General features: G+C 47.2%; 1 protein-coding gene across 4 annotated transcripts in view; it reads right to left on the bottom strand.

Moving 5' to 3' along the window:
- The window catches only part of LOC146839239 (CD5 antigen-like), a 632,933-nt gene that overhangs the window by 62,549 nt on the left and 554,638 nt on the right, over window positions 1–15,746 (bottom strand). For all 4 annotated transcript variants that reach the window (XM_085603258.1, XM_085603257.1, XM_085603260.1 and 1 more), the window contains one exon: window positions 14,064–14,384. In XM_085603258.1, the coding sequence (XP_085459384.1) occupies window positions 14,064–14,384 (321 nt within the window). The remainder of the gene's footprint in view (window positions 1–14,063; window positions 14,385–15,746) is intronic.

Raw genomic sequence — 15,746 nt, 5'->3', positions numbered from 1 at the left:
TGGAACACATCTCGGGGGGTGGTCTGGGGTGCTGCCTCCCACCCTTCCTTAACCAAACTGAGGGGACCTCGGACGGGGTGTCCATAGAGTAATTCAAACGGGCTGAACCCTAAGGACTTCTGGGGGACCTCCCGGTAAGCGAACAAGTGGCAGGGGAGCAGGACGTCCCACTTACGCCGGAGGGGCTCTTCTAGGCCAGCGATCATCCCTTTCAAAGTCCTGTTAAACCTTTCTACTAGGCCGTTCCCTTGGGGATGGTACGGGGTGGTGAACTTATAGAACACCCCACATTGTTGCCACAGGGACGTCATATATTTCGAGATAAAATTAGTGCCGCGATCGCTCACGACCTCGCGGGGAAAACCCACCCTGGAAAAGATCCCCATCAGGGCCCGGCCTACCACGGGGGCCGTGATGGTGCGTAGGGGAATAGCCTCAGGATAGCGGGTGGCGTGATCCACTAGGACCAGGATGAAACGGTGACCTTGGGAGGTGGGGGGGTCCAGTGGTCCCACGATGTCGATTCCGACTCGTTCGAAAGGGGTACTGACGACCGGGAAGGGTTGGAGGGGGGCCTTGCGCTTCCCTCCACTCTTCCCACTAGCCTGGCACGTGGGGCAGGACTTGCAGTGGGCTTCTACCGCTGCTCTCATTCTAGGCCAGTAAAAGTGGGTCACGAGACGGCTGTGGGTCTTGTCCTGACCCAGGTGGCCGGCGAGGGGGACGTCGTGGGCTAAGCCCAGGAGGAAGTCTCGGAAGCGGAGGGGTACCACCAGTACCCGTCCGGATCCCAGCTCCACCGACTTCTGCTCACTGTACAAGATGTTATTCTCCCAATAGATTCGGTGCGTTCCGGTCTGGTCACCTGCGGCTTGGCCCTCGGCCTGGCGCCGCAGCCCGACCAAGGAAGGACAAGTGGCTTGCTCCCGGCAAAATTCTTCCCGGGTGGGCCCGCCCTCGTGGCGCCATTGGGCCAATTCGGGTAGATCTCCCAACTCGGGGACCGGGGCGGGGTCGGACGGTGCGGGTTCGTCGCTGGCGACGGACCCTTCTGATGGGGGGACGGGAGGACCCTCGGCGGGGACTGTTCTGATCTCTTCGATCGGGGTGCTTTCGACTTCTCCCTGGGGGGTGAGTCGGGCTGACATAGATCGGGTGGTGGCGCACACCCACTCGGGGAGTCCCATCATTCCTAGGTGGGCCTTGCGCTCGACGTGCTTCCAGGGGGAACTCTCCAGGTCGTTCCCTAAGAGGCAGTCGACCGGCTGGGAGGGTCTTACGGCAACCTTGAGTTTACCTACCACCCCTCCCCACTCAAACGGCACCAGGGCTACCTGACACATACTTTCTCTATTGTCTGCGGAAATTACGGGGCAAAAGACGTTGGGGAGGATCTGCTCCTCGGGGACTAAGTGCCTGAGGACACCGGTGATACTGGCCCCGGTGTCCCGCAGGGCCTCCACTTGGTGGCCATTGATCTTGACGAGCTGCCCGTATTTCTTTGTGTTGGAGGGTAGGAGGCTACCAGGGACCATCTCCCTATCTCCCAGGGATACTAGGGCCATCGCTGCGGGTTCCCACTCCCCGGTTTCCTCAACCTCCTCCCCCAGGGCTACGTTGGCTATCTGTCTCGCAGGGGTTGTAGGGGAGACTTGGGTGGCCATGGGGCACTCCGGGTCATTGGCGTAGTGCCCGGGTTTCTGGCAACGGAAACAAGTGACGGTTACCCGGTGTCCCCGTCTCCCAGGGGGCCCTGTTACTGGTGGGGGGGGCGCTGGGAAAGGTGGAGGTTGTGTTTTCGGGGGGCTAGGCTGGGACTCTCTCGGCCCTCCCTGGTTCCCTCCCCCTCTCTGGCGGGGTGGTCCCTGACTGGCTCGGGGGTACTCTCCTACCATGCCCCGGGAGACCCGGGTGTTGGTCCAGCGGTCGGCTTCCACAGCCAGCTTCCTGGGATCTGTGAGCTTGCTGTCAAGCAGATGCTGACGTATTTCTATGAAGCAGTTCGCAGCCAGGTGTTCCCACAACATGAGGTCGGTGAGTTCGGCAAGGGTGGTGACTTTGCTGCCCTTGATCCACCCATCGAAGGCCCGACTGAAAAAGTTTACATACTCCACCCAGGTGGTGCCCGGGATCTTCCTGCAGTCCCGGAATCGCTGAAGGTACATCTCTGGGGTGAGGCCGTATCTTGTGAGTAGAGCCTCTTTCATGTGGCTGTAGGAGGTCTGCAGGGAGAGGGGTAGGTCGAGCAGGGTGTCTCTTCCTTTGCTCAGAAACCGCCCCCACAACCCAGCCCCCCAGTCCTTCTGCGGGACCCGATGGGAGGTCATGGCGACCTCGTAGGCCCTGAACCATTGTTGAATGTCATCGTTTTTATAATATTCTTTGACCACGTCCTTGGGGATGTGGACCTTCTGTTCCGCTGGGGAGGCCGTCTCTCGGTTTCCCGGGGGCCTCCCTTCCTCGCTTCTGGCCTTGAGCTCGATTTCCTTCAAGCTGCGTTCGTGCTCCAGTTGGAGCTTCCTTCCTTTGTGCTCCCGTTGGAGCTTCTTTTCTTCCAGTTCGCCTTGTACACGCATTTGCTCTACTGCTAGCTTTTTTTCCGCTAACTTCAATTCGCCTTCGATTTTGAGTTTGGCTAACTCGAGTTCATGATTGAGACTTCTCTCTCTGTCCGCGAGTTCTTCCGGGGATAGGCCCCCGTCTGGTACGATGCCTCGCACCTGATTGCTGCTGCTTTCGCTTTGGGGGGGTTCGGCTTCGTCGGGGCGCTCCCCCGTGCCTTCCGGGCGGGAGGCCCCGGCATCCACCCAAGCTTTCAGTGCTTTCTGCAAATCTTCTTTAGTGTTGAGACCGGTGGTAGCGATTTTAAGTTCTTTGCAAAATTGCTTTAGCTCTTTATGTGTGTATTCTTCTAGTTGCTCCACCTGGAACACCCTGTTGGCGTTGGTTTCTGCGGGGCTCATGGCGCTTCCTTCTGCCATCTTTGTCGGTAGTGCGTCCGTCGTTCACGGTGCGATCTCTAGGTGATGGGCCCGAATCCCGTCGCTTGCCACCAATGTTAGACGGCGACCTCAGAGGAGCCCGGAAGGGGTCCTGATTACCCTGAGACCCACCCTCAAAGTATCGTAGCCGGGCACTGGCGGGAGACTCCCCAGGGGGAGGAATCTCGTATCTAGGATCGTACTTCTGGCACCACACGACACAGAGTCACCACACCGTGTGTTCTTAGAAATCAATCTTTATCAATTAGGTTATCACTGCAAATATGTACAAGGGGAGCGCGGGCTCAATGAGTCTCGGAAGGGATAGGGGGTAGCGGGACAGTCTCTAGCAAAGGTTCAAGGCAGGGACGTACCCGGCGCACAGCTCACAATCCTCGAGCTGGGGGATACGTTGTTGTAGTTGGGGTCCGGCGGGACCGTGGGAGTCTGTAGGAGCCGCGAGTCACTCAGCGGGCTCAGGTACAAGTTCGGAGGTCTTACGATCTTCAGGGAGCCGCGAGTCACTCAGCAGGCTCAGGTACAAGTTCGGAGGTCTTACGATCTTCAGGGAGCCGCGAGTCACTCAGCAGGCTCAGGTACAAGTTCGGAGGTCTTACGATCTTCAAGGAGCCGCGAGTCACTCAGCAGGCTCAGGTACAAGTTCGGAGGTCTTACGATCTTCAAGGAGCCGCGAGTCACTCAGCAGGGCTCAGGAGGGTCCAAGTTCCAGGAGCCGCGACCACGTCGGCAGGCTCTCGTTGTTCCAGCGTCGAATCTGCCGGACAGACCCAGAGCACCCCTTGTTATAGGTCGACCCCTCTTTGATGTCCGGAGTCTGTGCAGGCAGGGGTCTTGTCACCTGGGGGTCGCTTGTCGGGATTTCCTGTCATTGTCTTTTGATCCTTTCAGGGCCGGGTCAGGAGGAGTCCCAGACACCCAGCAGGCATGGAGCCAGCCCTCAGGGAGGCCGGAGGGCCGATCGAAACCCATCGTCCCAGGGGAGTTCAGAGGTGCGATAGAAACTGCTCCTCCCTCTCTCATCCCCTGGCGAGTGTGATGTCCTCCAGCCGGAGTGGCGCCTCTAGGCCCGGGTCGCGCTGGGGCCGGGCGGCCATCTTGGTGCATGAAGTGGGCACGCGGGCCCGGGGTGGCCGAAAGGAGAGAGGCCATGGACGGGGATGTCCGGGTCGGGTGCGGGTGTCCTGGTGGGGAGGATCGGCTAGGCCGTGTGCTTGGGGCTGCAGGTACCAGGTTTAGGTGGTGCGGGGGCACGTAGGGCCATACTACGAGGCCGGGTCCAACACTGTTCTTGTGTGCTGAAAAACAAATTACATGTAAATCACTCTCTGGCTCCTCCCTTTATATTTTCTATCTAGTTCTCCCTAAGGCCTTAACCTACCCAGTAGCTGTGTGCCTTTGCTTCTCTTCTTAGGCTACTTGCTCATCTGTCCTTAGTGTTGTTCTCTGTAATATAATTACTTGTGTTATTGTTATTTCTCTTTCTTGTCTTTTTCTGCTAATTTCTCTTTTCTGGGTGCTCACTTACAGGACAGGGAACTGCAGCCTTAGGTAAGTTTTCTTTCTTCTTCTTCACCTAATTTAATATGTAAATACTTGTTATAAACTACTGTTGTTTATTTTCTCTGTTGTCAATATGTCACTGAGGTAGACGCCTTTTCTCTCTTTCTCTTATTATCTTTGTCTCATATAGATTCTGACCTCGAATGACTTAGCTCACTAAATTTGAGAGAACCTTGGAGACGACATTCCTCACATGAGATAATGCACCTTCTCTCAGAATTCTCGTTGCGTGTCTTACTCCTTAATTTCCTTGACTAGTGCTTAGCCTTGACTCATACAAAAGCTTCCTCAGAAATCACTGCGTACACGCTCAAGAAAAAACAAACCCTCTGGCGAAACTACGCAGTTACAAGCTTTGACAAAACTTTTCACAAAAAGTTGGAACAGTCTTACTTGGATGGGAGGCAAACACGAACTCAAAAATCTCCTCAGAATTCTCGCGACGCGTAGCTTCTTTTCCCTAACTAACGCGACGCGTTGAAGAAGCCTCCTACTCCCTCTACAGTTCAGGTGAAGTGCGCGGCTCGCAGCGCGCCTCACCTGCAACTCTCCAATCTGCAAATCTGACTAGACTGCTAACCTGTTTTCTATTAGGGAACAAACCTCCGCCATGTTGCATTCGACCTTGCTCCCACTGCCGTTTACACAGCTTTGACAATACGGCAACCATCATTTCTTTCTTCTCGGTCCGGATATTTTTCTTGACATGAGATCTCTTAATTGGGGACCTGATAGTACCCTCCCTCAAAGACCTTCCTTTCTTCTGGATCTTATTGGGGAATCTTCTGTGAAACTCCGCTATTAGTCGTGGAGCATTTATTGCAGACTCTGGCTCCCAAGATCTCTCCTCAGGACCATAACCTTCCCAGTCTAGCAAGTAATATAACTTCCCTTTTTTGCAATTTGGAGTCTACAATCTGTTTAACTTGAAACTCCTCTCCCTTCTCAGTTTGCATTGGCTTTAGGGTTTTACTTAATCTAACTTCGGGTATAGCCTTTTTTAGTAAAGAAACATGAAAGACTGGGTGGATACGTAATCCCTTAGGTAATTGTAACTGATAATTTAAGGTGCTTAACTTTTTTTTTTATCGGATATGGTCCAATAAATCTTGGTTGAAACTTTCTAACCCCTTTTAGTCTGAGATTCTTCGTATTTAACCAAACCTTGTCTCCCACTAAAAACTCAGGTTCCTTTCTTCTTTTCTTGTCTGCGTAGTGTTTGTAATTTGCCTTTGCTACAGTTAAATTTTGGATAGCTCTACTATGGACTCGTGTCAGTTGTTCTACCAAATCTGATACTGCGGGAACATCTACTTCTTGGAAGTTTAGGGAATGTTGTGGATGTCTACCAGCATTCAAAAAGAACGGAGTGTAACCCGTAGAAGCATTTGTAGTGTTATTATGTGCAAATTCCGCTGCCCATAGATAATCTGGCCAATCTCCTTCTTGTTCTAGTAGACACATTCTCAAATACTGTTCCAGTTCCTGATTGGTGCGTTCTGTTTGACCATCAGACTCGGGGTGAAAACTAGTGGAGTATCTATTCTCAATGTTCAAACGCTGAGTGAATGCCTTCCAGAAATGAGACAGAAACTGAGAGCCCCTATCTGACACTAAAACCTTAGGTATGCCATGAGCGCGAACTACATGCTGACTGAAAGCTTCCGCTAAAACCTTGGCAGATGGCACCCCCTTTAAAGGCACAAAATGCGCCATCTTTGTAAATGCGCCCACACAAACCAAGATGGTATCATAACCTTGACTAGAGGGTAAATCTACTACGAGATCTAAGGTTACAGTGTGCCAAGGAAAAGGAGGGGTTGGTAGAGGTTGTAACAGACCCTGTAGACGCCTTCTTTCTGATTTTCCTTTTGCGCAAGTCTCACAAGTTGCCACATACTGATGTATGTCCTTGATCATGTTTGGCCACCAGAACCGTCTGCGCACCAATTCCTTTGTCTTGTTGATGCCCTTGTGCCCTGCTAAGATACTATCATGACATTCTTTTAAAGCCTTTAATTGCATCTCTGGAGTTGGCAAGTATAATGCTCTATTGTGATAGGGTAGCCCATCTCAAGTTTCTCTCCTGGAATCTTCTTTTAACCAACTCTTCATTTCTTCACTACTCAAGGTGTCAGATTTCTCAACTGTTTCTTTTAATACAGCATTGATTACCTTTTCCGCTGGAATAATTGCCTGATCTTGTACCTTCTCCATAACTCCTTCAGTCTCTAATCTGGATAGGGCATCCGCCTTTCCATTCTGGGTTCCAGGTCGATAAGTAATGACAAAATCATATTCAGAGAAATACAAGGACCAGCGTAGCTGTCTGGGAGTTAAAGTTCTGGCTGATTTTAAAAATGTTAAATTGCGGTGATCAGTATACACTCTTACTACATGCCGAGCTCCCATCATATTATGTCTCCATTCCTTGAAGGCATCTTTTATGGCCAGTAATTCTTTTTCTGTGATTGCATAATTGATTTCTGGGGGTGTTAATTTTCGAGAGCGGAAGGCCACCGGATGAAGTTGCCCCGTAGTTTTGTGTCTCTGTGATAACACTCCTCCCAAAGCCAGGTTCGATGCATCCGTTTCAACAAAAAATGGTTCCGCAGGATCTGGATGCAACAGTATAGGCGCTGTGGTGAAATCTTTTTTTAACCGCACAAATGCTGCCTCAGCTTCCGCATTCCACTGGAAAGGAACCCCCTTCTTCAATAAACGTGTGATTGGAATTAACTTCTTTGAGAAGTCCTGGATAAACCTCCTATAAAAGTTGGCAAATCCTATGAAACTTTGGATCTCCTTAACTGATGTAGCGGATTTCCACTCAGTCACAGCCTTTATCTTGTGTTCATCCATAGTGATTCCTTCTGGAGCTAATACAAATCCCAAAAACTCGACTGAGGTTACATCAAAGGCGCATTTGTCCAGTTTGACAAATAACCCATTCTCACGAAGTCTTTGTAGTACCCTTTTGACATGTTCTTCATGTGTCTCCATTTCTGTCGAGTAAATCAGTATATCATCGATATAGACAATCGCCATCTGATCTATGCAATCCTTCAAAACATCATTTATAAAATGTTGAAATGCTGCTGGTGCATTACATAGCCCATACGGCATCACCTGATATTCAAATAAACCTTGCTTAGTTCTAAATGCTGTTTTCCACTCATCTCCTTCTCTGATTCGGACCAAGTGGTAGGCTCCTCGCAAATCAAGTTTTGTATAGATTTTAGCTTCTTTCACTTGGTCCAAAAGAGTGTAAATTAGAGGTAAAGGGTAGCAGTTCTTGATGGTTTTTCGGTTTATTGCCCTGTAGTCGATACACATGCGTAATTCTCCATTTTTCTTTGGAATAAAACACAAGGGAGATGAAACTGGAGACTGAGAAGGTCGAATAAAACCATTCTCTAGATATTCTGCCAGATAATTCTTTAAGTGTTTATCTTCCTGTTCAGTTAACGCATAAATTCTACTGCATGGTAAATTTTCTCCAGGTTCCAAATCTATCTTACAATCATACTCCCTGTGAGTAGGTAATTTCTTTGCTTCGACTTCATTAAAGACATCCTGGAATTCTTGATACTTTTCTGGTAAGGTTACAGTGTCTATCAGACAAACTGAATTTTCATTTTCACTTAAATGATAAGCAGGAGATTTATCAGTTCTGATTTTACAGTCCTTGAGACAATTTTCCTTGCAGTATCTTGAGTTCAAGGTTATCGCTCTTGCTGCCCAATCTATGGTGGGGTTATGCTCCGTGAGCCAAGGTAACCCTAAGATCAATTGAAATTGGGGGGCGTCAATTAAATTGAATTGTAAAATTTCGCGATGTCCTTCTGAAGTTTCTAGTTGCACTGGTTCTGTATGGCTCACGATGGGGCCTGATGACAAATTGGTACCGTCTACGGCTCTGACTGGCTCACTCTTCTCTTTCCGGATTGCTTGTAGTCCAATTCTCTCTGCAAACCGTAGATCGCAGAAATTACCCATTGCTCCAGAGTCTATCATCACTGCTGCCTGTTTCCATCTATTTTCTCGATAGCTCAGGGTTACAGAAATCACCAAATGAGGAGCGGCAGATTGCAATGTATTTGCCAGGGTATGATTTGTGGGAGCTGAATTTGTTTCTGCAACCACCAGTCCAACTCCATCTACTGGTGGCGCGTGACGTTTTCCGCCGACTGTGTCTTGGGCCTTTTGGGACACTCTCGAACAAAATGCCCGCTTCCTCCACAATAGAGACACAATTTATTATTCTGCCTCTTTTCCTTCTCCTCCTTGGTAAGAGGTCCACGAATAGTTCCTATTTGCATTGGCTCAACTCCTCGATTTGAATCATGTTCCTTGTGAGGTTCATATCTGGCCCTATCAAAACGCGGTACACTGGGTCGATAATCTCGTTCCTTCTCGCCCCTTCTCTCGCTCTGGCGAAAATCAATCTCCAATACTAGATCCACCAAAGCAGAGATATCAGTTGGACGATTGGGTACTTGCGCTAGAGCATCCTTTAATTCATCCTTTCGCCCCCGATAAAAGACTGCTGCTCGTTTGTTCTCAGGCCATACCGTCTCTAACACCAACTTGTTGAATTGTGCCAAATATGCCACTAATTCTCTGTTTCCTTGGCGGATCTCCAAGAGTTCATTATCTGTAGCTTGAGAAACCTTTCGACGATCAAAAATTCGCATGAACTCTTTCTTGAAGTCATCTAAATTAAACAACACAGGGTCGTTTCTGGTGACCAAGGGCATTGACCAAGCTGCGGCATCCCCACTTAAATAAGAAAGGATAAACGCCACGCGAGACTGCACATCAGGAAACAGTGCAGGTCTGCACATAAAGTGCAAGGAACATTGTGTTAAGAAGGCTTGAGCCTTCTGGGGGTCTCCACTAACGCGTTCTGGGGGTGCTAAAGGAATCACCGGGGATATAGAATGTATTACTTGTGTATTTGCCCTTGACTGGGATGAAGCTGCTTCCCCAAATGAACCCAAAACTGGGGAAGATATCTTAAAACCATCTCCAGAAACTATACCCCCTATTCTTTGTGCCAATTCTGTGGTATCCTTTTTGAGTTCTCTATTTTCTTCTCTAACTGTAATTAATTCCCTTTGTATCTCATCCAAAATGTCCCCCAGCTTCTTCAAATCCAAACCTTCCGCCATTCTGCTCAGGTGCCAATAACTCGTGGGCACTTCACTCTGTCAGAACCAGCCTTTCTCTTTTGCTGGCAGATGACACAGGAGCAGAACGACGTAAGCTCCCAATTCCTCCTCAAGACTCACCAGCCCGCACTATATTAACTGCTGGGCCAGAAGAGCCCCAAAGGGGAAAGGGGAATTGGACAGAGAAGAGAATGCACACACGTGTTGTCTTCCTATCTTCTTCTTCTTATATTGTCAATTCTTTCTTCTGCTCTAATGTTCTTGTGTGCTGAAAAACAAATTACGTGTATATCACTCTCTGGCTCCTCCCTTTATATTTTCTTTCTAGTTCTCCCTAAGGCCTTAACCTACCCAGTAGCTGTGTGCCTTTGCTTCTCTTCTTAGGCTACTTGCTCATCTGTCCTTAGTGTTGTTCTCTGTAATATAATTACTTGTGTTATTGTTATTTCTCTTTCTTGTCTTTTACTGCTAATTTCTCTTTTCTGGGTGCTCACTTACAGGACAGGGAACTGCAGCCTTAGGTAAGTTTTCTTTCTTCTTTTTCACCTAATTTAATATGTAAATACTTGTTATAAACTACTGTTGTTTATTTTCTCTTTTGTCAATATGTCACTGAGATAGACGCCTTTTCTCTCTTTCTCTTATTATCTTTGTCTCATATAGATTCTGACCTCGAATGACTTAGCTCACTAAATTTGAGAGAACCGTGGAGACGACATTCCTCACATGAGATAATGCACCTTCTCTCAGAATTCTCGTCGCGTGTCTTACTCCTTAATTTCCTTGACTAGTGCTTAGCCTTGACTCATACAAAAGCTTCCTCAGAAATCACTGCGTACACGCTCAAGAAAAAACAAACCCTCTGGTGAAACTACGCAGTTACAAGCTTTGACAAAACTTTTCACAAAAAGTTGGAACAGTCTTACTTGGATGGGAGGCAAACACGAACTCAAAAATCTCCTCAGAATTCTCGCGACGCGTAGCTTCTTTTCCCTAACTAACGCGACGCGTTGAAGAAGCCTCCTACTCCTCCTACAGTTCAGGTGAAGTGCGCGGCTCGCAGCGCGCCTCACCTGCAACTCTCCGATCTGCAAATCTGACTAGACCGTGAACCTGTTTTCTATTAGGGAACAAACTGCCGCCATGTTGCATTCAACCTTGCTCCCACTGCCGTTTACACAGCTTTGACAATACGGCAACCATCATTCCTTTCTTCTCGGTCCGGATATTTTTCTTGACATGAGATCTCCTAATTGGGGACCTGACAACCGTCTAAGTGTTAAACCCAGCTCTCCCGCAGCTCCTGCTCCAGCACCAAGTACAGCCAGGACAAATCTGCACTCAGGCCTCTTGGGCCAGGTAAACTTGAACTGACTGTGTGGCTTGGTCTATTGGCCAACATCACCTCAACCTCCGTGGGTTCCAAAAAACTTGACCTGCAAGTGACCTATTGTTAGTGCTTTATTCCATCAATCGCACAGATAACGTTTTACTGTAGTGTATTGCACTGATTTATGATTGCTTCTAAAATCAATATCTCCAGTTAAACTTATCTGATTCATTTTAGTTTCTATAATAATATAAAAATCGGCTTTAATTTTATAAATGGGTGTTTGTTTTCCTTCGAGTTCTGTCAATTATTGATCATCCATGTTGGTACTCTGAAATGCTTAACTCATGTTCCCAATGCTTAATTTGTTCCTGACAAGGAGGTCACTGCAGCTTGCACCACCCATCGCTGCCAATGACAGCACCAAAACAACTACTAATCATCTCTCTCACCTACAAGGGCAACATTTCAGATTACTTCAGGCCTTCAAAGCTAAAGGAATGGCAGGGGAGTCAGGTATTAGTAATTTTTTATGTATATTGTATTAATAAACAATTGTTCTGCTCATCTCTAAATTAGATGAGCAGTGTCGCCATGTGGCAGACTGTCATGAGTGCGGTGTTGACTAATAAGTGCTGATGCTGAACACCGGAAGCCACCAGGTCAAACTAACCCCTGCATGTTCCTCTATTCAAGCCTGACTGCTATTTGCCAAACTACCAGGACTGAGCTAAGGATTTAATATTGTGAATCCAAGGTCCATCTGTGGGGTACTGTGAGAGTATTACATAGTGAGGCCTAGCCAGCATCACCACATAGGTGCCGATCACGATCCGGTAAAAAAATTGCCCTTCCGACTCGTATCCGGTCTTTTTACCGTATGAATCGTACAAGTGCCGTACAAACTGGCAATCACGATTCGCATGGTAAAAAGCCCATACGAGTCGCATTGGGAATAATTCCCCACACGTCCTCGGGTTGGAAAATGTGTCTGACACCTCCCCGGACGATTTACCATACAAACGTGAAAAGTGAAGTCCGACCGCGCAAGTACGATCCATCCCGTGCGTCCGATGTCACAACCGTATGGAAAAAACACCGTCCACACCGAACTCCCATTGCAACCATGGAGACATGTGCCCGCATACGCGCCGTACCCCCCTCCAGCCCCCGTGAGTAGGCGCCGAACCCCCCGTGTATGTACACCCCTGTACGTTCGAGTCGTACCCCCACCCGTGTATGTACACCCCTGTACGTGTCGAACCCCCCGTGTATGTACACCCCTGTACGTTCGAGTCGTACCCCCACCCGTGTATGTACGGTGCGTACCCCCAGCACATACACGGGTGGGGGTACGACTCGAACGTACAGGGGTGTACATACACGGGGGGTGCGACACGTACAGGGGTGTACATACACGGGGGTACAACACGTACAGGGGTGTACATACACGGGGGTACGACACGTACAGGGGTGTACATACACGGGGGTACGACACGTACAGGGGTGTACATACACGGGTGGGGGTACGACACGTACAGGGGTGTACATACACGGGGGGGTTTGGCGCGTACTCACGGGGGCTGGGGGGGGTACGGCGCATACCTGGCCCCCTATTCTGGTCGTTTTGCGGCGTACTTCGCTTTTCCGGCACTTTTTGGGTGCCGTAAAAATATTGCCATCCGGACTGCTGTCGGTTCGAATCGTACTTCCTGGGTCGTGAAACGCTGCCTGACAGCGTCCCGACGTCACGTCGGGGCATTCCCGGATCACATTCGTATGTATATTTTCGTCGGACGGTGTTTTTTACGATTCGTACGGAAATGGTGTTTCCGTGCGAATCGTAATTTCATGTTTGTAAAGTTTTACAACCGCGTACGAGTCGGACGGAGAAAACGCTCCGACTGACGGTTCGTACCCGGTTTTTCCAGGATCGTAATCGGCACCATAATACGCCACCTTCCTACATCTCATATCTTTGAAATATTCCTTATATCTATTGCTCCAGATTGGGTGGTCTCTCCTTTGGTTGACTGTGAGTCAGGCAATGGAATACCCTCCCTCATGTCTTGCTTCATTCCGTATCTGGAAGTATTTTCCTCAAAAAGTTGAAAAACTTGGCTCTTAATTTCTAATGAACTTTCTTGGCCTTGTCTGAGGTCTGCTGTCTCAGCAACGGAGTGCTCCTATCCTGAGTCAGCTATTGTACTCTACAAAACTTTAAGCATTTGTTTATCTAATAGTTAACTCTGTGCCTTAAAAAACAAAATCACTACAAATCCTTTAGCACTCACAGGATATTGGCTGCTTACCAGTTCTGCTTCCTAAGTATGTTATTACAATATAACACAAGTATCTTAAGGATTTAGCAGGTGTTGTTTATCGTACAAACTGTGCTCAAGGTCAGTATAGTACTTTACATGAGTACAAGATTACATTACACTTTTATTAGGCACAATGACATTAAGGCCCAGATTTACTAACAATTGATGCAAGGCTACATAGCAAGCTGAGTTGCTGTGCAGCCTTGCATCAAAGGGAGAGCAACAAATCTGCCATATTTATTAAAATATGGTGAATGTTTTCTCTCCCCCAGTGCTCGTGCACTTTTGGCTCTAAAGTGCCAATGCAAACTCCCCTGCCCCGGAGTGCAAAGGTGTGTGCATTCTCTAAATCCTAGGTTTTGTATTAGATGGAGACCCTTCATGTACAAAAACTATCCTTTGATACTTTTATACTTTGTGTGTGTTGTACAATGCAGAATGCATACAAAGTTTGAACAATTTGAAGAAAGGAAACCATCTCTCCGTATTAAGTCTGCCACAAGAAGGCCTAAAGATTTGTCAGAAATCACTATCTACACATTTTTGTAGACAGATATTTGCATCAAAACCCATGAAATGCCCATCTATCACTCATGGAAAACCCCCTGGAACTTGGAAGCTCTGGCCCTTAGGCCACATCTCCTCCCCCATGGAATCCACATGGATCTCTTACCTGTACATATGACACCTGGATCCCTTCTCTCTGAGCAGTGATTGTTTCCCCAGGATGGGTGTTGACAATCATAGAGTGACATTTCTTCTCCTGCACATTTGATATCACTCAGCAGAACTGGAAGTTTTCCATTTCCAAAGTTGAAATCGGAGATGCTTGTTCTTTGTGCTGACCCACAGCCCAGCTGTCTGCAGACCACCTGGGCATTCTTTACATCCCAGTCAGCAAAACAGATAGCTCCCCATTGATTGTTATGTTTCACTTCTACTCTGCCACTGCATGCATCTCCGGTATTCACCAACCGGATCTTATCAGCACCACCTAAGAACAGAAATATCAAAGAGCAGACAATGAGTGACACACAGTATTCAGTTATTACCTCAGGTTGAATCTCCTATAAGTAACATATCTCATCCAAGTAAACATCTATTGACATTTTCGACAAGCAATTCTACCAGACAAAATTGCTCTTCACAAACCACATTTTCACTAGAAATTATTACAGGAACCCTGGCTTCAACCCATGTGATTCTTTTGGATCAGTTTATGTGTCAAAAAAGTCAGAAATGTACTCCTGTGGGCTCACACCCACAACTGAAGTATTTTGGAAAACAGTGACACTTAAGGGCCCATTCATAGAGGTAAATCCACAAGTGTAGATTTAGGACATGATCTGGTCCCGCTGTTGTTTTACCACCGATTTCCTTGCCCACCTGCGAGGTGGTCCCCCTGCTATTTTTAGATGCTGGTGGGTCGAGGGGCGACAGTGTGTCTGAGTGTCGCTATCTCTACCAGGCTCTACCTCTCGCGTCGACTGCATCATCAGCAAAAGCAGCTGCCAGAGGGAGTGCAACTAGTATTACCACCGGGCCAATCATGATATGCCTCCCCATTGATATAACTGTGGCTGGGAGACCTCCACACCTGAGCTGGCGGTTCTTTCTTTTTTCCACTTCCCTTTCCATCATGAACCCAATCATCCGGGTCCTCCCTTTGTTGCTGCTACTTGATCACAAATCAAATCAACACAGTTATTGCTGGAATCGAAGGAAAGCTTCATTTTTACTTATTTCGTTTTGAATTGTCTGTTTACATTAACTCTGGACTTGTGCATTTTTTAAATCTATCTTACAAGTAACATTTTCTAATTTGTAATCCAAATGTGTTTACTGTTGTTGTTTAAGAAATTTAAAGAAACGTGTATATTTTATTTTATTTTCATATTTGGTGCAAGTTAGCTTCATGATAATGAACACTTACACAAAAATTAACATCAATTAAAAAATCTAAAAGTGTTTATACAGGTGTGTTTACATATTTTTCATAATCTATCAAATTATAAAAATATGCATTACACATTATTGGAATAATTACATTTAACACAATGTAGAAATTGCACCAAAGAAGGTGAAACAATTTATTTTAATAACTGTCAAATCAATGTTAGTTATAAACCTAAATCATTTAATATATTTATTATTGCAACATTTCCCCCTTGTCTAGTTTAATAAATTGTATATTTTCTTAAGGTGTAATGCATATGTGTTTATTTATATCACTTATTAAGCACACAAACACACCTGTATTAACACGTAAACCATAATTTTTGGGTGTAAGTGTCCATTATCATGACAAAGACGTGCACCAAAATTTAAATCTTCATCACATTTTATTTTCGCATGT

Source organism: Triturus cristatus, chromosome 4_2 (genome assembly GCF_964204655.1).
Source record: "Triturus cristatus chromosome 4_2, aTriCri1.1, whole genome shotgun sequence".
Lineage (NCBI taxonomy): Eukaryota > Metazoa > Chordata > Amphibia > Caudata > Salamandridae > Triturus > Triturus cristatus.
This window is presented reverse-complemented; position numbering and strand designations above follow the sequence as displayed.